We start from the raw sequence: 25,894 nt of genomic DNA on the forward strand, positions 1-25,894 counted from the left end.
TATCCCCCATGCACAAAGGTTAACTCCAAATGGATCAGAGACCTAAATGTAAAACTTCAAACCATAAGAACCTTAGAAAATGAAGGAAATACCCTCATGGAAATTGGAACTGGCATCCAATTCCTGAACAAAACTCGAAACCCACAGGTCATTAGAGAGAAGATAGACAAATGGGACTTTATTAAACTGACAAGCTTCCGCAAGGCCAAAGAAACCATCAAGAGAGCAGGGAGACAGCCTACAGACTGGGAAAAAGTATTTGCCAACACCGGGTCTGACAAAGTCTTAACATTCTGGTCTACAAGGAACTCAAACGTGCTGAAAAGAAAAAAACAAACAACCCCATTATAAAATGGGCAAAAGATATGGACAGACACTTCACAAAAGAGGACATCCGAGCAGCCAACAAACACATGAAGAAATGTTCAGCCTCACTAATCATCAGGGATATGCAAATCAAAACCACACTGAGACACCAACTAACTCCAGTCAGACTGGCAATTATCAACAACTCAAAAAATAACAGCTGCTGGAGAGGGTGTGGCAAAAAGGGAATACTTCTACACTGTTGGTGGGAGCGTAAACTAGTGCAACCTCTGTGGAAAGCAGTGTGGCGATTCCTAAAAGCTCTAAATATCAACCTCTCATATGACCCCGCAATCCCCCTACTGGAAATATACCCTGAAGAACTCAAATCACTCTATAAAAACGATACCTGCACACGTATGTTTATCGCAGCGTTGTTCACAATAGCAAGAACCTGGAAACAACCATGCTGCCCATCAAAAGAGGACTGGATTAAAAAAAATGTGGTACATATACATGATGGAATACTACACAACCATAAAAAAGAACAAAATCATGAATTTCGCAGCAAACTGGATGGAACTTGAATCTATAATACTGAGTGACCTCTCACAGAAACGAAGATCCGAGTATCACATGTTCTCACTCATATAATGGACCTTGAACATCCAATGTAATACTGTAAGAAAATGACTGACGGTACTGGGAAACTTTGGGGGGGGGAGAGGGATGGGATTAACAGTAGCAAATATCTGTCTGGGGAAGGGGAAACACCTCTTGTCAACAGGGTACCTGAATGAAACGTAATTGTATACCTAAGCCTTAACTGTAGCCCACAAAACCATAATAAAAAATATCGATAAAAAAATACATTAAAAAAGCAAAAACAAAGAAAAAAAAAGTCAGGTTTTATTGTTAATATTAACACATTCAGGTGGAAGGAGATTTAAGCACTATCTAAATTCAGTTAGTTGGTGGCAGAACCAAAGCTGGAAACCGGGTTCCCATGCACTCTGCTGTGTTGCACATTCACAGGCCTCCTTCCAATGTCTTTCTGTATCCACAGTAAAATTCAAGGGACTGATTTATCACTTAGTGTACTTGCGTTATTTTTTAACTTCTATTTATGTGTTCTTGTATTTCCATGTTTTTGATATATTTTACTTTTTATAATATACTATTGAGCATTTCAAAGTTTACTAATGTAAGACTATTTTCATTTGTTTTTACTGAATTATAATAAAATGGAAAGATATTATTTAGGCAGTAGATTTCTTAAAGGAGCATAACTCTCCATTTTTATCTTTAAGCTAATGGTGCATATATGGAAACCTAAAATTAAGTATATTTTATATTTCCTATAATTGTATGTAGTATGTATGAAAAATGATTTAGTGCAGGCATATAGAGGTACACATAAAAATAATAAAATGTCTTTACATTTTATAATGCATTAAGCTCACCAAGTACTTTCATATATACATTAATGTGTAATACTCTGTATATATATGCCTATATATGTATGTCTATATGACTTACATATTTTTATATACATTCCTATTTCTGCACTGTGATCCCAAAATATTACACGAAATATTTTGACTTGCATGATCTACATGAAATCACAGAGCTAATAAGTGTGAGAAGCAGTTGTTTAACCCTTCTTTTCCTGACATGAAACCCAGTCCGAGCTGTCATGGAAAGCCATGCAAGTTCTGCAGATTTTGTGCTATGTCCTATTCACAAAGATGATTGGATGAACGGTGAACCCAAGAACTAGACAAGGCACAATCTCTTCAATAGTGCATGATCCTGCCCATACCTCTTCTACAGCAGTGTCCAGCTCTTTGTCTAACTGGGGAGACGGACATGTGCACAGCCAGGTATAGCTGATGTGGTAAGTGCTACTTATGGTGCAATCTAAGTACTGTAATATGGAGCCCAGAGGAGGAGCAGATTCATATCTTTAGGGAATTACAGAAATCTATGTAATGAAAGGGTCGACCATTACTTAGGGAAATTTAATATTAATGTTATATTAATTTTTAGGAATAATGAAGACTAACTTGTCTCTTGTGAAATTAATTCAGAAAATTCAATTGCCCCTAGGTTTAGGTCTCCTAGCTCAGAATAGGCTCCTAGCTCAGAATCATCTCATAGACTGGTTTACAGTAACCACGATGGGATCTTTATTTACATATTTTTAGAGTAGCCATTTCTAAGCCAGAAATGTCTCTCAGGATTAACATTAGTCAAATTTGATTTGTGAAATATCGACTCTGAAGATCTTCCATATATGTTACTTTTCTCAAACCAGCTACTGACTTAAAAAAATTAATGTCTCGGCTGGGCTCAGTGGCTCAGCCTGTAATCCCAGTGCTTTGGGAGGCCGAGGTGAGTAGATTGCTTGAGCCCGCGGGTTCGAGACCCGCCTGGCAACTTGGCGAGACCTTGTCTCTACAATAAGTAAAAAAAAACTAGCCGGGCGTGGTAGTGCGCGCCTGTAGTTCCAGATACTTGGAAGGCTGAGGCGTAAGGATCGCCGGAGCCCAGCAGGTCGAGGCTGCGGTGGCCGGGAGCGGCCACTGCACTCCAGTCTGGGCGACAGAGTGAGACTCCAACTTAAAAAAAAAAAAAAAATTAATGTCTCTAGTAAAGGCCAACACTAAGAGAAATCTGTGCTGTTCTTTGAGACTAAAATATAACTGTACTCTGAAATTGGAGAATCATAGTCAGCCTGACAGCATCTTATACTATCTGTAAGATTGTATAAACTCATGGTATATGTTTAATTGTTGACTGAGTGCAAATGAACTAAGACCTGGAGGGATCAGAACAAAGACAGTGAGAAGGGTTGCCTAGACAGGAGACTGGAAGGGCTAAGGAGAGGGCATCATGGAGTTCTCCGTAAGTCATGAATGGGGAAATCCCTGAAACGTTGAGCAGTATTGCATTGCCCTTTAGGAAGCTCTTTCTGGTTACAGAGTGGGGATGGAGATCGAAGAGACATTGCTGCACTCAGAGAGATCTAAGAGGAGATGGTTGTGGTAATTCTTCAGGAGAGAGTTTGGGCTGGACCAAGATGGTGAAAGTGAGAATGGAACAGAACAAGGAAGCGTTCCATTTGTGGTTAGGAAATGGAACTTTCAGGTCTTGCGGTTGGTTGAGTGGATGTAGTTGGAGGAGGAGCATGGAGAGAGCAAGAAAACTCAGAGGTGACTTCGGGTTTCTTTATTTATCTTTATGACAAATATACATCAATAAATAATTAGTACCAGACTTCTTTCTAAACAGTGAGGATGCAATGATGAGTAAGAGGACCAAATAGATACCTTCCCTCCTTACATCCTAGTGGGGGAGGCAGGAAATAATCTAATAAACAAATCTACCTACTTGGTTTTATTGAATGAACTGTGGTTTATACTACCAAAACAATGGAGGAGATGGGAACACAGACCAAAGTGATTGGGAGGAATGTGAGTGGTAGAATACTACAAAGTTGATCAGCAATTCCTTAGTATGATTCTTTGGGAGACAGAAAATTAAAGATTAAATGAAAGGCTGGACTCAGTGGCTTGGTCTGTAATCCCATCACTTTGGGAGGCTGAGGAAAGTATACTGCCTGAACCCATGGGTTTGAGATCAGCACTGGCAATTTGGCGAGACCTCATCTCTACAATAAATAAAAAATTAGCCAGGTGTGGTAGCGTGTGCCTGTAGTTCCAGCTACTTGGAAGGCTGAGGTGGAAGGATCGCTGGAACCCAGGAGGTCGATGCTGGGGTGGCCATGAGTGTGCCACTGGACTCCAGCCTAGATTCCAACTCAATATATATATATATATATATCACACATTATAGACATTGCATATGACTTATAAAGAAATTTCTGAGATTGACTGAGGCAGCGAGGGAAATTTAAGAGATTGTGAGGTTGATTCCTGTGAGAAAGACAAATAATGAAATGAGTACATATCATTTGTTCAGATCAGAAGAGATACTTTCAAGAGTAGTGCTGACATTATAATAGAACTTAGTGATACTAGATGTGGAAATGATTGGATGGGGCAGTTGGGTAGTTAGTGCCAATCTCTGAGTTGAGCCCCCAGGAGTTGGGGTGCAGACCTTGTGGTGAATAAGTCAGAGGAGTCTGTGTTTGGATATGTTTATTTTTGTGATGTTCTGGAACATCCAAGAGGAAAAGTCAAGATGGAGATAACTGTCAAAGTGTACAGTTTTTCTAACCATCCCCAAATTGATAGATATACATGTGTGTGATTATAGGTTGAGCATACTTAATGCAAAAGTTCAAAATCCAAAATGCTCCCAAATATGAAACTGAGTACTGATGTGATGCCACAAGTGGAAAATTCCACACCTGAGTTCATGTGATAGATCATAGTCAGAAAACAGTCACACAACACATGGTTTATTCAGCACCTCCAGGAAAAACAGATATCTTTTCTGTGCATGCCCAAATTTCCTCAGGCAAGAATCTTCAATGTACATTGTTCAGTCTACACAAATTTTGTTTAATGCACAAAATTATTAAAAATACTGTATAAAACTACCACCAGGCTATGTGTATAAGGTATATATAATGCATAAATGAAGTTTGTGCTTAGACTTGAGTCCCATCCCCAAGATAGGACTTCTGTTCCCAAACAGTTCGGATAAGAAATAATAAACCTGAATTGTAATTCAGGCCTTCAGGAGGTCTCATCAAACTCCAAAATTGATTAAGTAACTATTGAATGGTCAGCAATTCTAAAAATAGAAAAAGTCTCAATTTCCAGGTTTACAAGCTACTTCGTTTTTTCCCCGTTTTGTTTTTGTTTGTCAATTTAGATCTCTTGTGAGATAAGTAGTTTACTAGTGATTTCCTATCATTCCAGAGAAACTAGGGTCATAACAAAGGGAAAAAAGTTTTGAGGATGTGGGTATTACTCTGTATTAGTCTAGGTATCCCATCTATGGCTTTTTAACTCTTAGAAGACTCCTTAAGGCATAAAATCTTCTTATTAATAAACATGGGGATGTCTGGAATCTAGATGGCCATAAGGTGGTGTCAGGAGATTATTAATTGGTTTACGCACTTAAATTCATTGAAAAGCAGAGTTAAATTTAGCCTAGTACATTAAACAGTTTGTTTTTATGTCAGAGGAATATGAAATTCTTCTTGTCATTACACTACTTCATGGGAGATCTATTTTGTAGTTGAATGAGTTGTAATATATTTTTATATTCTTCTACTTAAAATAAAACATTTCCACATATCTTGCTTATTATTCATTAAATGATGATATAAACTTACAATTTGAAATTATTGTGAAAATTTCCGAGGACAGATGTATTGATTCTTGTTCATGTCTTTGTCTCATTTTGTGGTTGAATCTGATTATAAAAGTCATTTTTAACTGGTTTGCTCTTTATCATGAAATAAAACACATTTGAATAGGAGAAGGAGAATTAAGTTTATCTTAATGTACCTCCATTTCTCCTGTATTTATACATAAGCTTTAACATGATTTAAAGTCATGCATCAGTAGATTCTTACAGTGGTAGGAATGAAATGAGGTCTTTAAGTTTTGAAGCTTCTAGAGTCTGAGAACTTTGAAACCCTTTCTGTGTTCTTTACAGTACTTGACTCTGGTTACTGAGAACATACATTTTGAATGAATGATTGATTCCTATACTACATTGCACTACCTTGGAAATGAAAATACCAGTCAAGAGTCTGGAGTCCTTTTCCCATATCCTCCTCCTTCTCTTTCCAATGCTACTTCCATCAGTTGTAATATTCTTTTTCATATTGCCAGAAAGTTTTTTGCAGAGCACAGTGCAATCTTGTCTTGTACCACCTAAGCTCAGAATGTAGAGATGAGAAGCCACAAGTAGGCTTTGTTCTTCATTTTGTGTTGAGGAATGAGAAGTTGTTCAATGTGATTGCATCTGCCCTGAAGGAGTGGGTCTGGACTGTGTCAAGCGACAGAAGCCAGTTGCAGCCTCCACACCATGATGAGCTGCACAGCTCAGAGCACAGACCTCAGAAGCTTCTTGGATAGTAGCCCTATTCAGCTTCATCTCTGATTACAGGAAAACTTCTAGCAGAGCTTTGAACAGTGGGAATTATAGCATCTTCAGCAGAGGCACAATGAGACAAAAATAAATCTTCAGAAATGGACAGAAGAGTCTTATCCCATTCAAAATTTACATTAATTAGAATTTCATTTTTTCCTAAATTAAGTCAAATTTTCAAGGGTTGTGTACTTCAGGAGTTTTTTTTTCAGAAATAAGGGGGAACTTTGGCTTTTTCTAAAGAACTCCTGTCAGTTCAAAGGTCCCCAGTTTTTGATTTTCAAAAAATTATTGACCATATTTAAGAAGATGTAGTCACAGATGTTTCTGTTGTCTTTCTTGTTTCACAGAGGACAGTAGAGAGCTATGTGGATAAGCGCATGGGTACAACATATGGTCCTCCTGCAGGAAAGAAGATGACTGTTTTTATTGATGATGTGAATATGCCAATAATCAATGAATGGGGAGATCAGGTATATTGACCCTATTGTGCATTGTATCTCTTTAACTCAGCCATGATTTATTCTTTGATGAGTAAATATTTTTCTACATACAATTCCTGAATCCCAATAAAGTTCATTTTTTCAGGAAACACTCAAGGAGGTAGGTTTCAGGGATATAAAGAAATGATGTTTTAATTCTGGAAGTTGTCTTTCTTAGGTTACGAATGAAATAGTACGGCAGCTGATGGAACAAAATGGATTCTATAACCTAGAGAAGCCAGGGGAATTTACCAGCATTGTGGACATCCAGTTTTTGGCAGCCATGATCCATCCTGGGGGTGGACGAAACGACATACCTCAAAGACTCAAGAGGCAGTTCTCTATATTTAACTGCACGTTGCCCTCCGAAGCTTCCATGGACAAGATCTTTGGTAAAATAGGTGTTAATGGGACATGGGGAGAGAAGAACACCTGCTTGTGTTCCTTTGAGAATACATCCACCCAGATGTTAACAAAGAAAGAGCATTGGGTGGTTGCTTAGTCTACAGTCCCCATCCCACTCAAATAGTATATTTTGTTTCATATAGGGATTTGTTCCAGATGTGTATTGAATTGGGTGCCTAGGCAGATATTTTTACCTATATTTTCTTAGCTGTTGATAGCTTCTTAAACAAGGAGGTTAAACACTAAATGGACATGGAGATGAGGTCATTTTCTAATGGGTATATATTTTTTAGGTCTAGATTGCTATATTTCATGTCAAAAGTTTATACTGCTGTTACTCTAATCAACCCATATATTGATTTCGGCCAAATAAATAACGGTGCACAGAGAAGAGATTAAGCCATAGTCCAATCTTCAGAGTAGTTTGCAGGACTGTAATAAGTCATTGAGTAATTAAATATGTAACATTTCAGAGATAATTTATCTGAAGGACCACTAGCCGAATAAATAATCATGTGTATTTAATGCAGTAACAAAAATACACTTTTGACTGATTTTGGAATTAAACTTTGCATTAAAGAGTATAAAGTTTTGAATGCATTTGTGTTAGAATTTGGTTTACAATTTCTGAAACTATTACTGAGGAAAAACTCATTAAGATTATCTAATTAATATCTGGCAGACTAAAATGCCATCTGAGTGCCCCAGGTTAGTATGGCAGTAATCTTCCTTTAATCACTGCACTGGACAAAGTTTGGAAACCAACTGACATTAGAATTATCTAAACTTGGGAAAAGTAAAGTGGGCCAGAAAGAATATTACCATTTTTAATTAGTCTTTATTGCCTGAAAAATTTTACTTATAAAATAAATCATTTTATAATGCATAGAAAGTCATCAACAGAGTGGAGACATCTTTACAGGCCTTATAAAAACATTTTCTTATATTTTTATAAGATGATTTTATATATCTATCACTGTTGCCCATCTAATAATATTGAATTAGTGCAACTAGAGTTTTAGCAGTATTTCTTATGCAATTTTTCAGTATTTTGAATGCTGACTTAAGTCTATATCTATTTTTTGATACTGTGTTTAAAGAAGCAAGAGAACATTACTGCATATAATTTTATTTCATATGTGGCTATCTACTAAAGTGTATAATGGCATTTGTGCCAATTCTACATTATAATGTTTTTCATCTTCATTTGGTTTATTGAATGGCTAGCCATGATGTTATGATTTTTCTCTTTTCAGGTGTGATTGGAGTAGGCTACTACTGTATCCCAAGGGGTTTCTCAGAGGAAGTCAGAGATACTGTGACAAAATTGGTGCCCCTGACACGCCGACTATGGCAGATGACCAAGATTAAAATGCTCCCTACCCCTGCAAAATTCCATTATGTGTTTAACCTTCGAGATCTTTCTAGGATCTGGCAGGGAATGCTGAACACTACTTCAGAGGTCATCCAGGAACCAGATGTAAGTGGAACCTAGGACAGAAAAACAAATAATATTGCTATTAATCATACATTCCAGATTACTAAAAAATTTTTTTACTTGAACTATGAAAATATTTTGGGATGTTTCAACATGGGATTCTTTTTTCTACTGCTTTTCAATGAAAATAAATAAAAAAAATTAAATATGTAAGAAAATTTCAATTCTAATTCTAATTAAATTAAATTTATGTTTAAGGAAATAGTATACACAATCATTTTCTAATGGCTAGAATAAAAGAGACAATTGATTTTCCCACCATAAGAAGATGTTTTTTCTTATATTAAATAAGAAAGCAATTACTACTGATTTTATTACATAGCAGTCTTTATATTTTAAACTTGATATTTTAACCTAAAAAGTAATTATCTTTATAAATAAGATTTTGCTGTTAATCATTCATGATCTTTCATTTCTATATAAGTAGATGCACTAAGAGAATTATATTTGTTGGTGAGATTGAAAAGAGGCAGCAGGGTAGACATTTCATTTAATAGAAAAGTGATCATTTGTACATATAGTTGCATATGACAGTTTCCAGTGTGATAAGAATCCCTTTCAAATTAACAATAGTATGTAAAAATGCAGTATGCTTCACCTGTACCCCAACAGATAGCCTAATATGCTCAAGCAAAGGCAGGATTGACCTCTTTTTCCTCCTTTCTAGAGCTGAGGAGGTAATTAAACAAATGGGTTTTAGAGGACTTCTTATAAACACACAGACACAGTTGAAATATCAATAAAACTATCATTAAACACATCAAGTGTTGACTATAAAACAAACAAAAAAACAAACAAACAAACACTCTGCCTGAGATCCTTAGATCAGCATACTTAGTGACTCTTGAAGACTAGATATTTTGGAGAAAACTCATTATTCTTATTACAGGAAATTGGGAGAAGTTTAGCGCAGTAAACATTTTCACTCAACTTTTTCCTCAAAGTTATTTACATATTAGTGGAATTGCAGAATTTAGTTCTCAAAGATTACTCTTTGTGTCATTTTTGGTGCTTATCTTAAACCAGCAAAAACAATTCCAGCAACTGATATTATCATGAATTTTTGTCTTAACTAAATCATTGTATAATTTCACTAATTCCATTTATATTTAGGCAACCAAATAATACTTTATCATTAGTAATGAAATGGCTTCAAAATCTTCTAATCTGTAAAATGTTACCAAGCTAAGAAATTTCCACCAATCATTCTATATCAAATAATGAGCTTAGACAGACATTTGTTATTCTTGCTATAGAAACAGAAGCATTGACAATTTTCTCAACTTTGGGTTAATTTTTGGTCCTGGACTATTTGGACTAAGTGCTTCCTTTGTTCAGATAATCCAGATTTTTGTCACACATTTTCTTCACTTTATGTTACATAATTATACCTTTAATATATACATGAGAGTTGTTCATACATTATATGTTTTATTCTCCTTTGGTCAGATGAATGTAATTTACTACAAACCTAAGACTTTTACACAGACCATTAACTCATCGATTGATCAGGGTGATTTTTAATAGTTTAGTCTGAGAATGTTTTCTTTTTAATTTAGAGACTGCAAATGAATAGACTCCTTTCTATTTAATATACTTGAATAAGACCAAGTCAAGCATATTTTAACTTTAACTTTTTAATGTGTTGCATCTTAAATCAGGAAGGATAATACTCTACAGTACTGTCAACCTGAATTCCCAATTATGACATCATAGGAATTAATAATGCATTTTAATTATGCTTTCAACAGGATCTGTTAAAGCTGTGGAAGCATGAATGTAAACGTGTGATAGCTGATCGTTTCACGGTGTCCGATGATGTGACCTGGTTTGATAAGGCTTTAGTAAGTTTAGTAGAGGAGGAGTTTGGAGAAGAGAAAAGGCTCTTGGTGGATTGTGGAATTGACACTTATTTTGTGGATTTCTTGAGAGATGCACCTGAAACTACAGGTAAACTATTGGAGCAGAATTGGGAATTCCCCAAAAGGGGTTCCTGAAATGGAATTCTGAAGACAGAAGGTTCCGTTTAGGAATGTTGAGTTTCTAGCTAGCCAAATTTATTGAAATGAACCTGGGACATAGCAAGTGTTCAACACATACAGAATGAATCAATAAATGCATAATCATAGAGTTGAAAGATGAATTATTTTTAACCTGTCACTCTTGGACATTGACATTGGTCCAAGCAGGGTAGAGTAGAAGAGAGTGTACAGGACTTGTAGTCAGGCAGATAGAGCTGGATTTGAGGAAGGAATTCACTCCACATTAATGAGCTGGGCATCTTTGAGCTCTCTTGAACCTCGTTCTCCTCATTTATAAAAATTGGAAGTGTTAATATAGGCATTATGTGCACTGTGGGGAATAAATGGAACATTACCTGTACAGTGGCTTGGGCAATCTATGGTCTAGAGTCACTGAAGAATAAAATAACAAACGTAACAACAATCATTATTATTTTTCAGGTAATCCTGAATGTTGAAAAGAGAAACCTTCAATTATATGAGGTCATTAAATATCATTGAAAAGATAGGTGATATGGAGCCAAGCTTTTGTGATGATGGCTCCAAGAAAAATGGAGATGTATTTACTTTTCTTACGAAAAGAGGCAGGGCTCCAATTTTTTTTCTGTCATTTAATAACCTCTTCTAGTACTGAGGATGAATTTTAAGTCTATAATTTAAAAAAATGTTTAAAAACATACTGTTTATACCTTCCAAATCATTGGAAATGACCAGACAGCCCCTCGCTAGCTTTGATAATGATATGTGTGATCTATCAAAAGTTACTGGGTGACAAATGCAAAAAAGTATTTTTTTTTTTTTTGAGTTAGAGTCTCACTCGGTCGCCCAGACTGGAGTGCAGTGGCTGCTCCCGGCCACCGCAACCTCAACCTGCTGGACTCCAGCGATCCTTCCGCCTCAGCTTTCCAAGTAGCTGGAACTACAGGCGTGCGCTACCATGCCCAGCTAATTTTTTGATTTATTGTAGAGATGAGGTCTCGCCAAGTGGCCCAGGCGGGTCTCGAACCCATGGGCTCAGGCAATTCACTCACCTCAGCCTCCCAAAGGCGTGGGATTGCAGGCTGAGCCACCGAGCCCGGCGCAAAACAGTATTTATTGCTGGCTATGCAGTTGGCATGATCTTTTACAGAAAGAAGTTGGTATATTTTGTTTTAAATTAGGTCCAACACATACAAAAATCCTGTAAGGTAAGGGTGTTTTTACAAGGAAATTAGAATGTATGTATTTTATTCCCTCTAATTCAGAAGCATGAATAATTAGATTATGATTTTCAAGGACCAAAGCACAACTGCCATATTTTTTGGGGTAGGAGAGGGTATAGAGGTAAACACATAACCTTTTGTGACTTCAGAGCATTTTATTTCTTAAAGCTCCATTGAGCATTTTTGAAAGAGTGTGACTATGAAATTTGATTATGAAAGCTTTGCGGATAGGTTAGTCTTCATGATTATGTTAAATCAATTCTCTTGCTTTGTCATAAACAGCTTAATATCCTATTATATTAGGACAAGGTCAATTGTAAATAATATGTATTTGGAAGATCTACTCACTATTCTGGTACCTAGTAAATTTCTAAGTTTTTAGTGGTGTATTCAACTAATGTGTTACTTTTCTTTTTTTTTTTACTGTGACTAATGTTAATTGACAGTGAATTTATATATGCCAAGTATAGCTCTTCCTTTGGCATTATGCTTTATAGTCAACACTGGCAAAGTGTTACACTGATATGTTTTACAAATTAAAAGCAAGTATACTCATTTTAATATATCTTTTCCCAGTGAAATTATTCAATATGTTTAATTATTTAGGAAATTATCTTTCTATTTTCTCTCAACTCTCCAACTCCATCCTCTAATTCACTTCGATCCTTATTACTTACCTGAAATTTCTGAATTAAAAAAAAAAATTTCCTGAGCAAATGCAATGACCTTTTAATTTTAATTTTTATTAAAAAACCATGTAATTCTTGACTTCCCTTGTTGGTTTTGATGTTAAATACTCGCTTTTTTAACTTTTATTTTGACCGTTAAGCTAATGTCTCTGGGAATATCTTTGAAATGGCAATATTCAATTGTGGGTTCAAATTCAGTTCAGTGAATGCTACCTTATTTGAAATTGGCTCTTTCTAGACAGGAAAGAACGAACATTGCATTTAATCCCAAGTTTCTTAACGCTTCTACACTGTTTTCTTTCTTCTAAAAATGCATACGGTAGCATTTTGATGAAAATAAAAGTGATTCAGTGTTAAATTGTAGAGCTTTGAGTGCATTAGTTTAGGTTGAAAGAAGTGGTAAAGTGTTGGGATTTGAAACTTAACTGATTCTTCTTTCCCACCAAAGGTGAAACATCTGAGGAGGCTGATGCTGAAATGCCCAAAATTTATGAGCCAATTGAATCTTTTAATCACCTAAAAGAGCGTTTGAATATGTTCCTGCAGCTCTATAATGAGAGCGTCCGCGGCGCTGGCATGGACATGGTGTTCTTTGCAGATGCAATGGTTCACTTAGTCAAGGTACAGTAGTCACACGGAGTAGTGCCTTACCGAAGTGACAGACTCTTGGCTTCAAGCCAGAATCCTCTCCCCTTTTTATTTTCATCTCCTAGGAGAATTTTCAGTTTAAAAATAAACCCAATGCCATATTCCAATTTAATTTCTAAACTGAAGGCAACATGTCACACCTTAGAGGCTTGAAACAAGGGCACATGTACTTCAAATGTGTAATGTGATAATTTTATTCAGTGTGCTATACAGTTTCCAGCTTAATGTTTGCACCATATAGGATGAATATGGTTGACATCTGAGTTCAAAGCATAAGCAATGTCTGCTTATTTTTGTATCATGCAAAGAATATCATATTAAAAGTAGTGCATAACCTTGAGGACATTATTCTCAGGGAAATCAACCAGACACAAAAGGGTAAATACAACATGATTCCACTCATATGAGGTACCTAGAGAAGTTAAAATAATAGAAACAGAAGGTAGAATGGAGGATGCTGGGGCCGTGTGGAGAAGGGACTGGGGAGTTATTGTTTAGTGGGGACAGAGTTTCTGTTTTGCAAGATGAAAAGAGTTTTGCAGATGGATGTGGTGATGGTTTCACAACAAAGTGAATGTACTTAATGTTATTGAACTATGCATTTAAAATGCTTATGATGGTAGGTTTTACGGGTATTTTACATGATTAAAATTAATAATTTAAAAAACAGCATATAGACAGTTGACTTTGAGCAAATGATAATTCTGTTAGAATGAAATCTACCAAAAAAAGTATAATTTCCATTCTACTTTGTCATATGAATAATTACAATATTTATTTTTAGGACACTTAATTCTTAAAGATTGGAAAAAAATTGTTTTACTTGAAAACTTATGTGATCTTACTTATCTATGGTGCAAGATAATGCCATTTAAAATATGTTGTTGGCATTCTCACTTTGTTGATGTCAATTACGTTTCCAGATTATATCTTTTCAATTAGAAAGAAAACAATTTGAGATTGTCTTCCATGAATTAGGTTTAATCATGAGGAATGAATATGTAATTACAAATTGTCACCTCTAAAAATTACTGCTTTTACAAAATGGAGAGGTTTTTAAGGTTGTCTAGCTAACCTTTCCTCTGAAAACAGGAAATGTCTCCCTGATCCTTTTCACTGCAAGTAGGCAAGAAACGCATTTTTGCAAGGTTGGAATTCCTCTGGGAAAGGAAGGATGACAGAAAGGCTATTCAAGTCTTCCCAGCATGAGGGCACTTAGCTAGGCAACTGTGAATTCTGAGAGTCTGAGACATCTGTACTAAATTATAAGCCCCAAAGTTCTTCCAAAACCAAATATTAACAACATTTTGAAATCAGCTCTAAGTTTATAGTTGATGAAGAGTCCAGTGTTTCAGGAAGAATACACATTTTGTCATATTTAATAATTAAGAGCAAGAAAACAAAGAGGAAGTCTAACTTCTTTTTTGTTGTTGTTTGTTTTTTTGAGTTGGAGTTTCCCTCCATCACCCAGACTAGAGTGCAGTGGCACACTCACGGCCACCCCAATGTTTGCCTGTTGGGTTCTGGCGATCCTTCCACCTCAGCCTTCCAAGTAGCTGGAACTACAGGCACGCACTACCATGCCCTGCTAATTTTTTGATTTATTGTAGAGATAAGGTCTCACCAGGTTACTCAGGCTGTTCTCGAACCCATGGGCTCAGGCAATCCCCTTACCTCAGCCTCCCAAAGTGCTGGGATTACAGGCTTGAGCCACTGTGCCTGACCAACTCTTACTTTTCAACACAACTTATTCCCCCAGAGGGGATGCACTGTTCTGGGAAGAACTGCAATACCAGGTCAATGCGTGGAATGGACAGAGCAAGCTCCTATTCCATCTCCTATTTCCAAAAATCCAGGCGACTTCATGACAAATTATCTTTTGGAGATGGAGTCTGATTAGCCTGGGATTTTGTAACTCCAATTGAAGATGAGTGTATTTATGTCAGTCTTGTGCTTGAGCAAGTTTGCCAGAACTCTCTCCCTGCCACCCCCTGCCCTGTTTTACAGCCCAGAAAAGGAGCACTGCTGAGTGCTTTATTTTGTCTGGGTGTGACATTGGAGTCGTGGGTGGCTCAGCCCAGGGTCCTTGCTGGTGTCTTCCTTCACTCTTATCCTCTTGCCTGTCTGCTCTGGAATTGACCAAAGAATCTAGGACTGGAGATTTGGGCCGAAATGCTACATTCCTCTCCATCTTCCCGGAGGATCCTGCCTTCTACTCTCTTGTCTTCTCTGCATGCACATTTACACTCCATGTCATGCGGTTGTGAGCCTTGAAATACGTGACCTAGTTACAAGGCACGATAGAAGCCAAGAGACAGAACTGGAGACAAAAACTGCAGCCAAACAGGATGTGATATGAGACCGAGCTCCTTTCTTAGCTCCTTTCTTAATTAAAGTCTCGATTTTCTTTCAACACACAGTATATCTCTGTGATACCTCTTTGGTGAAAGTTCAAAACATGGTGTACAGGTTGTTTCACGATCTAGCCCCTGCTTACCCTCCAGCCTCCTGGGTCATGCTCTTGCATGGTGTGTAATCAGAAAGATGAACTGCCTATGGTTAAACACACTGTGATCCTGGAACACCTCACCAATATGCATTCCCTGACTGTACTGCGTGGAGAGAGTTTATCTGTGTGCATGTCTGTTTCCCTACCAGAAGGTGGATTCTGAAGGCGGGTACACTGTCACAGGATGAGCCGCTGCTGAGATGATTATATAGGAGAATCTTGATACAGAGCTTAGAATTAGTGCAAGTCCCCAAAATAGCCCTAAACAACCTTTTGCTACTTCATCTGCTGTTTCTTCACCTGGTACTGAAATTCTCACCCTACAGGGACATCCCAGGATTTTTGCTGACCCTAAGATTTTGTGTGTCCTATTTCTCCTTCTTAGAAAGTAGCCTGAATCCTTCCTGGTATGCCACTTTTCTTTGTATAATAAACTTCTAGTCACTTTTCAAGATCTAGGTCAAATTCCAGCTCTACACCTAAGACTTGCCTTGTCTAGGGGGCGATGTTTCCTTGGCCTCCTGTTTCCATTGTTCTTATCTCTGGGCCAGTGTTCAACATGTTGCATTGTCCTCTGCTCCAGCATGAGTGCCTGCAGGGCTGGGTGGTCATCATTAATTTTTTTTTTTTGAGTTGGAGTCTCACTCTGTACCCCAGGCTGGGCTCCGGGGATCCTTCTACATCAGCCTTCTGAGTTGTTGAAACTACAGGTGCACGCCACCACTCCTGGCTGATTTAAAAAAAAAATTTATTGTAGAGGTGAGGTCTCGCCAAGTTGTCCGGGTTGGTCTTGAACTCACGGACTCAGGCAATCTACTTGCCTCGGCCTCCCAACGTGCTGGGATTACAGGCTGAGCCACCGAATCCAGCTATTATTAATTCTTAAATACATGCTAAGGAATTTAAAAAGTGCATCCAACAATCCAGATATAATAGGACAAAAATAGCCCTATTTGAAGGTTGCACTTGACTGTGCTTTCTCCTATAATCTCTGTTTTTAACTAGATTTTGAATTTTTTGAGTCTGCGTCTAAAGCCTTCTCTTTGTTTATATATCTGTTTGTCAAACATGTTTTAAGGGTTTTCCTCACATCAGAAACTGGAAATGGAGCATTTTAATGTAAGATCTCAGCCCAATTTCAGGCAAAATTTTGGGATAAAGATTCCTTAATACCTAATTAACAACATTTATATAAACCCCTAATATATTCACCCACATCAAACAAAGGAACTGATTATGGTTGAAAAGTGGCAACCAAGGAAAGACAAAGAAAGTTCTACTGTGGCCTCCAGTAGCTCCTACCTGCCCTGTTTGTGCCCCTTGTACCAGGGACAGATATGGTGAGACATGTATGACCCCCTCCCAGTACAATGACTTTGGGAGCAATCACACAGAAGGGACAAGCTGGAGAATGGGAAAACACTGTCCTGCAGGTTCTCAGGTCCACATAGACACAGGAGAAATGGTCTTTTCCCTCAGTTCACACTAAATTGAGGGAAATAACCCAAAATCTTCTATAGAAATAGAATATACCCCGGTGGAGGTAGGAACTGGTGGAGGAAATGATGAGAGAGGATGCTCAACCTAACCTTGGCAAATGCAGAACCCTTGTCCATCTAATACAGGATAATAGGAAAGAGAGCAGAAATGTCAGAATTATACCTATCCTTGGAATACAGAGCGTGCAGTTGATTGAAACATCCTCTCTGGCCATGGGGAAGTGACCCCTTCTCGGTCCCGCCCACCCTCTATCATTTGTCTAAGAAAAGTGGATATTGCAGTGATATCCCTGGTTCAAACTGCACTTAAGAGGGAAAGGGAAACAGTTATCACACACGGTAAAAAGAGTGTCAAGGGTAATTCCACACTGAATGCCCTCTAGGTGGGGCTGGAAGCCTGATGGTATAAGTAGTTCATTCAACAGCCAATGCAGCCTAATAAACATGAACTTCTCCCACGGGGACTTGGAATGGTCTGGGTCTACTGACCAGTGTGGAGTGGCCTCCTGACCCACCTGTAAAATCACTCTTGTTAGATACCTTAAGTGTCATTGTCTTTGCCAAATAATAGGAGGGTGTTTGTGCTTCTTTTCTTTCTTTAAAAAAAATTCCAGCTTGGTGGCTCAGCCTGTCATCCCAGCACTTTGGGAGGCAGAGGCGAGTGGATGACCTGAGCCCACGGGTTCAAGAACAGCCTGGGCAACTTGGCAAGACCTTGTCTCTACAATAAATCAAGAAATGAACCGGGCATGGTAGTGCGCACCTATAGTTCTGGCTACTTGGAAAGCTGAGGCAAAAGGATCGCCGGAGCCCAGCAGATCAATGCTGAGATGGCCATGAGTGTGCCACTGCACTCCAGCCTGGATGATGGAGTGAGAATTCAACTCCAAAAAAAAAATAAAAAAAGAAAAAAAAATTCCAATGTCTATACTATATTTGGGGATTTTTCTTTCCTTCAGTGTACTCTCTAGAACTTTTCAAATGTGGAGGACATGTGGAATGCTGTGTGTTCCAAGGGTAGGCTTTATTCTGACATTTCTGTTCTCTTTCCTATCATACTGTATTTGGTTGGGCAAACTAAAAGGAAACCTCAAAGTCCTCTTTATATAGCACCTTGAAAATTCAGAGCAACCAAAGCCTGGGATGTGTGCTGAATTTCTATGTGGGTTTCCTCCTAGCTCTTTAAGGCATGGCCCACTGTCACCAGTGCATCCAGTGCGTCCCAAACACTGTTCTATTTCAGAAATGCCCTCATTCCTTGAACCAGTATATCTCTCAAATCTGATCTTGAGACACCTATGTCTTAACAAAATAATTATTTGGCCGTATGCTTATGTTGAATAAATAGGAAAAATTAGAATACTTACATATATGCTTCTTCTATTCCTTTTCTAGATCTCTCGGGTCATTTGTACTCCTCGGGGAAATGCCCTGTTGGTCGGGGTGGGTGGATCAGGAAAGCAGAGCCTGACAAGGTTGGCTTCCTTCATTGCTGGCTACGCTTCCTTCCAGATCACTCTGACAAGGTAAAAAGTTTTTACTTTAACCTCAAATGGATTTTGATTAAAGGTACTCAGAGGCCATCTGAAGTTAAGAATACATTTTTCTTATATATAAAGAGTCACTAATTTTCCCTCTTGAATGGAATGATTTGTCATCTCCCCCTTTCAGCCTCCTAAATTCCACATTAATATTTTGATTTTGAAATATATCAACCTCCCATTTAGTGAGTAGCTGCCTTCTTGTTTTTATGTTATATATGATATGGGTATTCTTTTTAGTGCATTTTAGAAGAAATATGTCCCTATTTAATGCTAATTCAGATTTCAATAATGTTAATACGATGGAAACATAGATGAAACATTTATATGGATTGACTCTTTCAAGCATTTCAAAATATTGATTGATTGAACCGGGGGTTTTCACTCTGTCATCAGGTTAGAGTGCAGTGGCATGATCACATCTCACCTCCATCTTGACCTGCTGGGCTCGGGTGATCCTTCTACCTTAGCCTCTCAAGTAGCTGGGTCTAACAGGTTCTTGCCAGCAAGCCTGGCTCATTTTTTATTTTTTGTAGAAACGAGGTCTTGCTATGCTGCCCAGGCTGGTTTTAAACTTCTGGCGTCAAGCAGTCCTCCTTCCTTGGCTTCCCAAAGTGCTGGGATTACAGACATAAGTCACCACACCCAGCCCAAAATATTTATTGAACACTCCTTGTATGTCAGGCACTGGCCAAGTGAGCAAGAAAAATCTTGGAGGTCATCATGGAGCTTGCAGTAACTCAAGGTGGATGGATAGCTGAGCAAGCCATCGAATCAGGTGTACTTCATAGGTACTATCTGTGATAAGGAAATAAATGTGGGCAAATCTTGGTGAAGCCTGAGGCAGGGCCTCCTAACCTAGCCCAAGAGATAATCAGAAAAGACTTCCTGGAGAAAGTGATTAGAACAAAACCTCAATGTGAGTCAGACTTATCTCAGAGAAGAAGAGCAGTGAGGCATGTCCCAGGAGGAAGGATCGGTCTTAGAAGACATTAAACATGGATGAGTGTACAACATAAGGTGGAAAGTGGGAAGGAAAGAGAAATAGAGGTCTTTAAAGGACTGATAAAGAACTGAGACTTCATTCTAGAGTGATAGGAAACCATTGGTGAGTTGTCACTAGGGAGGAGATGTCAAATTTTTTATGTATAGAAAATGGATGGAAGGGTCCAAATTGGAATAGTTATACGACAGTCTCAGGGCTCAGGGAAAGCTATGGTGGTGACATGAGTGGAGCAGTGAGAATGGAGGAATGGAGGGTGGAGATGCAAGAGATCATTAGGAAGTTGGAGCTTTTGGACTTGAGGCCTCCTGTTTTCTGGCTTGGGAAACTAGCTGGATGGTGTTGTTACTCATCAAGACAGGGAACCTCAAAGGAGTTGTCCTCATGTATGTGAGTACTGCAGGGAGAAGACAGAATTAGCAAGAAAAGCAAGCATGAAACAATAAACAGGAGTGACTCACCGAAGGGAAACAGATTAACCCACATCAGGTTAGAAGCAGGAGGCCAGTTTGGGAAATTTCATTGGGCTGAAAATTATTTGAGGTTCATTTCTAGGAGTGGGAGCAGGAAGTCTTGCCTGTTGGGCATTGATGTGCAAAATATGCCTCTGACCAGTCTCATTGAGGGAGTCCCATAGACAGCTGCGAGGACAAAAGTGAAAAGTTGTTAACCACTGGATTTGGAGATCGAGATTTTCAAGCTGTTGTTACAGTTTGAGCTTGGTCTGAATTATAAGGTTCTTCTTGGAGAATACATCTAAAGATTGCTGTTTTGTTCAAATACTAGGACAGAAAGAAATAATTCTAGTTATATATAATTCTTCTGGTTTATGAATAGAAGTTGAGTAAGATAAGATTACCTGCATAGGAATGGGGCTAGATTCTGAGATTTTTGTTCCTAACATCTGTATAAACCTTGTAGTTTTCAAAGCACTTTTATATGCATGAGCTAATTTGATCTTCAAAAGAGTTTTGTGAGTTAGTAGGGCAGATAGCAATAGCCCATCCTACAGCTGAAACCCTGAAAGGCTGTAAATTGCCCAACAGCCTAGACCTGGTTGATTATAGGATTTCTGGTTTCTACTCTGGTATGACTTTGATTACATCACAGTGCCTCAGCAGACATACCCTACCACAACTCTCACTGTGGTAAATTAGTTCCTCTGCGTGTTGTACTTGGAATGACGCATTACTGATGGGATGAAAGACTGAGGTCTTCCTTTCCTCCTCATGGCCTTCAAGACATTTTCCTACCCCTTAAGACACACAGCCATTTGGACAAGGTTGGGATGCAAGAACCTGCCATTTGGGAAGCACATCTATTTGTTAGATGTCTCAGGTCATATTATTTGAGGCCGTGGGCCCTTAAGATGCAAGAGACTGGCTTAAAAGTTTCCCCCATATCACAAGAAGCTGGGAGAGATGTTTTCCTTTGAATTTTTTCTTTTTTAAAAGGAGGATTGTGTCTTTGAAATGCTTTCTTTTCTGATCTCTTGTATCTCACTTCTCTAGATGTCTTCTAGAAGTATTGATGCACGGTTGTGGTATTTCCAGTTCTAGGATAGAGGTTATGGAACTTAGAAAAAGCAAAACTAAGTAGCTTTCAAAAAAAGAGTTTATAGCAATTTGCTCTTGTGCTCTGAATTTTGAGTTTATTTAATGACTCAAAGTACAAATAATAATTTAGCAAGTCTGAGTCTCCAGGATTGGAATAGCCTTATCTATATTTCTGGCAGTAATGGACTACTTCACTGAGGGACTTCTCTAATATTTCTTGATTGTAGGCTGACTTCCACCTAAGGATTGCTTTTGTTAGTGAAATAATTTTTAGAGTGGGATATTTAATAACATTTCTAATGATCCTACTCCAGCATACTGATTGCTCAGAAAATGAACTCTTTTATGTAGACTACAAAAGATGCAATGGTAATCATGGTGTTGGGATGAGGAAGCCATTGTTTATAACAGGACATTTCCCTTGCTCCATATAATCAAAACTTGAATTAATTTAGTTTAGTTTAGTTTGTGGGATGTCTTCTCAAATACCAGTTGCCAATTAGATACCAATAATCGAATCTGACTTTTCTATTATCATTGCCAAAAAATATTTTCAAGATGATACATATACACATTCAAGTTACATTAGGTTGTGACAGAAATTCTATTTTTCTTTTGGATTGATTTTTCACCCTAGTGCTTTTTTGTACAAAAACACTAATTTTTGCCGAACTCGGTAGCTCAGCTTGTAATCCCAGCACTTTGGGAGGCCGAGGCGAGTGGATTGCCTGAGCCCGTGGGTTCGAGACCCGCCTGGGCAACTTGGCAAGACCTCATCTCTACAGCAAATAAAAAATTAGCTGGGCGTGGTAGTGCGCGCCTGTAGTCCCAGCTACTTGGAAGGCTGAGGTGGAAGGATTGCCGGAGCCCAGCAGGTCGAGGCTGTGGTGGCCGGGAGCGGCCATTGCACTCCAGTCTGGGTGACAGAGTGAGACTCCAACTCAAAAACAAACAAACAAACAAAAAACCCCCACTAATTTTAATGTTTTATGAAATGTAGAATTTAAAAAATCAATTAACCAGTAACATTCATGTGCAATACATACTTTGTATTATGGGGGAAAAACAGCATTTTTTTGTTAGCTCAATAGCATAAAGCATGGTTATAAGGTTCTTTCTTTTCCACAAAAATACTTGAGTTAATGACACAATGACAATATTTCTTTAGATCCTACAACACATCAAATCTGATGGAAGACCTGAAGGGTTTGTATAGAACAGCTGGTCAGCAAGGCAAAGGAATCACTTTTATTTTCACAGACAATGAGATTAAAGATGAATCATTTCTGGAATATATGAACAATGTTTTATCATCGGGTGAGGTAGGCGTTCATTTATTCTTCGTGTGTTTTGTCTCTTAGATTTCTCCATATTTCCTTCCATTGGAGTTTTGAATAAGTGCTATTGGGGATTAGGTGATCGGTATGAAGAATGACTTTTTCTATTTGGTCTTTGAAGAATAAAACTCATCAAAATGTTGAGCTAAGCATTTAAAAGGTCAATGAATGCTCTGAATGACAAGAGAAAAAACAGAGGGAGGTTAGAAGAAAAACTGGTTAGTTTTTTGGTGTGTCCATTTACCCTCTTCCAGGCTACAACTTTGCAGTTAATAATAGAATCAGGTCAGGTGCAGGGGCACACACCTGTAATCCTAGCATTTTGGGAGGCCAAGGAGGGAGGATTACTTGAGGCCAGAAGTTTGAGACCAGCCTGGATGTGTCTAAAGTCCCAGCTACTAGGGAGGCTGAGGTGGAAAGATTTCCTGAGTCCGAGAGGTTGAGGCTGTGGTGAGCTGTGATCATGTCACTGCACTCCAGCCAGGGCGACAGAGTGAGACACTGAATTAAAAAAAAATTATTTGTGTATTTTGTTTTATTTTATTTTATTTTTAAAACACTTTTTATCATAAAGTTGTGGGGTACAGTCAAGGGTTAGGTATACAAATGTGCATCGTTCAGGCACCCTTGTTAATAAGGGATGTCTCCCTATCCCCAGACAGATATTGAATACCATTAGTTCCACCTCCCTTCCCCTCCCTACCCGCCCCCATAGTTTCCCACCACTGTCAGTCCTTTTTTTATAGTATTATGGTAGATGTTCAAGGTCCACTATATGAGTGAGAACATGTGATACTCAGATCTTTGTTTCTGTGAGAGATCACTCAGTATTATAGACTCTAGTTCCATCCAGGTTGCTGTGAAATTCATGATTTTGTTCTTTTTTATGGCTGCATAGTATTCCATCATGTTTATGTACCACATTTTTGTAATCCAGTCCTCTTTTGAGGACAGCATGGTTGGTTCCAGGTTCTTGGTATTGTGAACAATGCTGCGATAAACATTCGTATGCAGGTATCTTTTTGATAGAGGGATTTGAGTTCTTCAGGGTATATTCCCATTAGGGGGATTGCAGGGTCATATGGGAGGTCGATATTTAGAGCTTTTAGGAATCACCACACTGCTTTCCACAGAGGTTGCACTAGTTTGCACTCCCACCAACAGTGTAGAAGTGTTCCCTTTTCCCTACACCCTCTCCAGCAACTGTTATTTTTTGAGTTATTGATAATGGCCTTCTGACTGGAGTTAGGTGGTATCTCAGTGTGGTTTTGATTTGCATCTCCCTGATGATTAGTGAGATTGAACATTTCTTCAAGTGTCTGTTGGCTGCTCGGATGTCTTCCTTTGAGAAGTGCCTGTTTATATCTTTTGCCCACTTTATAATGGGGTTGTTTACTTTTTTCTTTTCAACATGTTTGAGTTCCTTGTAGATCCAAGATGTTAGGCCTTCGTCAGACCTGGAGTTGGCAAATACTTTCTCCCAGTTTGTGGGCTGTCTCCCTGCTCTCTTGATGGTTTCTTTGGCTTTGCAGAAGCTTGTCAGCGTAATGAGGTCCCACTTGTCTGTCTTATCTCTTATGGCCTGTGCATTTCGGGTATTGCTCAGGAATTGGATGCCAGTTCCAATTTTCATAAGGGTGTGTCCTGCATTTTCTAAGGTTCTTATGATTTGAGGTTTTACATTTAGGTCTCTGATCCATTTAGAGTTAATTTTTGCATATGGGGACAGATGGGGGTCTGGTTTGAGTCTTCTGCATGTGGTCAGCCAGTTTTCCCAGCACCATTTACTGAATAGATTCTCCTCTCCCCAGTGGTAGGTGGTGGAGGCTTTGTTGAAGATGAGTTGGTTGAGAAACTGAGGTTTTGCTTCTGGAATCTCAATTCTATTCCATTGGTCTATATGCCTGTTTTTATACCAATACCAAGCTGTTTTGATTATGGTAGCTTCATAGTAAAGCTTGAAGTCTGGTAATGTGATACCACCTGGTTTTTTTTTTTCTGATGATTGTTCTGGATATTCTTGGTTGTTGGTGTTTCCATATGAATTCCTGTATTGTTTTTTCTAGGCCTGAGAAGAATGTTGCTGGTAATTTGATGGGTATTGCATTAAATCTGTAGATTGCCTTAGGTAGGATGGACATCTTCACAATGTTGATTCTTCTAATCCATGAGCATGGGATATTTTTCCACTTGTTTGTGTCATCTTTGATTTCTTTGAGCAGTGTTTTGTAGTTTTCATTCCAAAGGTCTTTCACATCTCTGGTAGGAAGATGCCAAGGTATTCCTTTTGTGTGTGTGTGTGTGGCTACTGTGAATGGAATTGAGCTTTTTATTTGGGTCTGTTTGTTTATTATTTGTGTATAGGAATGCAGTTGTCTTTTGCACATTTATTTTGTACCCTGAGACTTTGCCAAAGTCCTTTATCAGTCCAAGGAGGTTTTTGACAGATTCTCTTAGGTTTTTAAGGTATAGGATCATGTCATCTGCAAAGAGTGATAACTTGACTTCCTCTTTTCCTGTTTGGATACTCCTGATTGCCTTCTCTTCTCTGATTGCTCTAGCTAGGACTTCCAAAACTATGTTGAATAGGAGGTGTGAGAGTGGGCATCCTTGTCTTGTTCCAGTTTTCAGGGGAAATGATTCCAATTTCTGTTTAGCAGTATGCTGACTGTGGGGATGTTTCTATTTTTAATGAAATTCAGTTAATCAACCTGTTGATTTTGGGGTAATACTTTTTAAAATTCTGTTTAATTTCATGAAGATATTTTATCCTGTGCTATTTCAAAGAAACCTTTTTGATTTTACCTTTCACATTTTTATGTATAATTGTTTTGAAATATCTATACCTAGAATAAGACAGAGATACAAGATATAAGCTTATTTCCATACAAATGTCCAGTTTTTCCATGTTATTGGGGAAGGGGAAGACCTTGCACTCTATTTTGCTTCCTAACTTTTGTCCAAGCATGCATGTGTGTTTATGGATTATCTATTCACTTATTCTGTATTTGAGTTGATACTACATGTTCTTAATAGCTGTAGCTTTAGAGTAAGTCCATAAGTATAGCAGTATAAATTCTCTTTACTTTTGTTATACCTTTCCAAAATTGCTTGAATGTTTTT

General features: G+C 38.2%; 1 protein-coding gene across 1 annotated transcript in view; it reads left to right on the forward strand.

Moving 5' to 3' along the window:
• DNAH5 (dynein axonemal heavy chain 5) overlaps window positions 1-25,894 on the forward strand; it is a gene marked incomplete at its 5' end in the record, with an annotated part of 277,065 nt that overhangs the window by 131,728 nt on the left and 119,443 nt on the right. Inside the window, 7 exons of the mRNA XM_008059081.1 lie at window positions 6,732-6,854; window positions 7,042-7,255; window positions 8,525-8,748; window positions 10,518-10,716; window positions 13,127-13,299; window positions 18,730-18,860; window positions 22,603-22,756. Coding sequence (XP_008057272.2) covers window positions 6,732-6,854; window positions 7,042-7,255; window positions 8,525-8,748; window positions 10,518-10,716; window positions 13,127-13,299; window positions 18,730-18,860; window positions 22,603-22,756 — 1,218 coding nt within the window. The remainder of the gene's footprint in view (window positions 1-6,731; window positions 6,855-7,041; window positions 7,256-8,524; window positions 8,749-10,517; window positions 10,717-13,126; window positions 13,300-18,729; window positions 18,861-22,602; window positions 22,757-25,894) is intronic.

Source organism: Carlito syrichta, unplaced genomic scaffold, assembly GCF_000164805.1.
Source record: "Carlito syrichta isolate Samal-C Ts95f unplaced genomic scaffold, Tarsius_syrichta-2.0.1 Scaffold303700, whole genome shotgun sequence".
In the NCBI taxonomy this organism is placed as follows: Eukaryota; Metazoa; Chordata; class Mammalia; order Primates; family Tarsiidae; genus Carlito; species Carlito syrichta.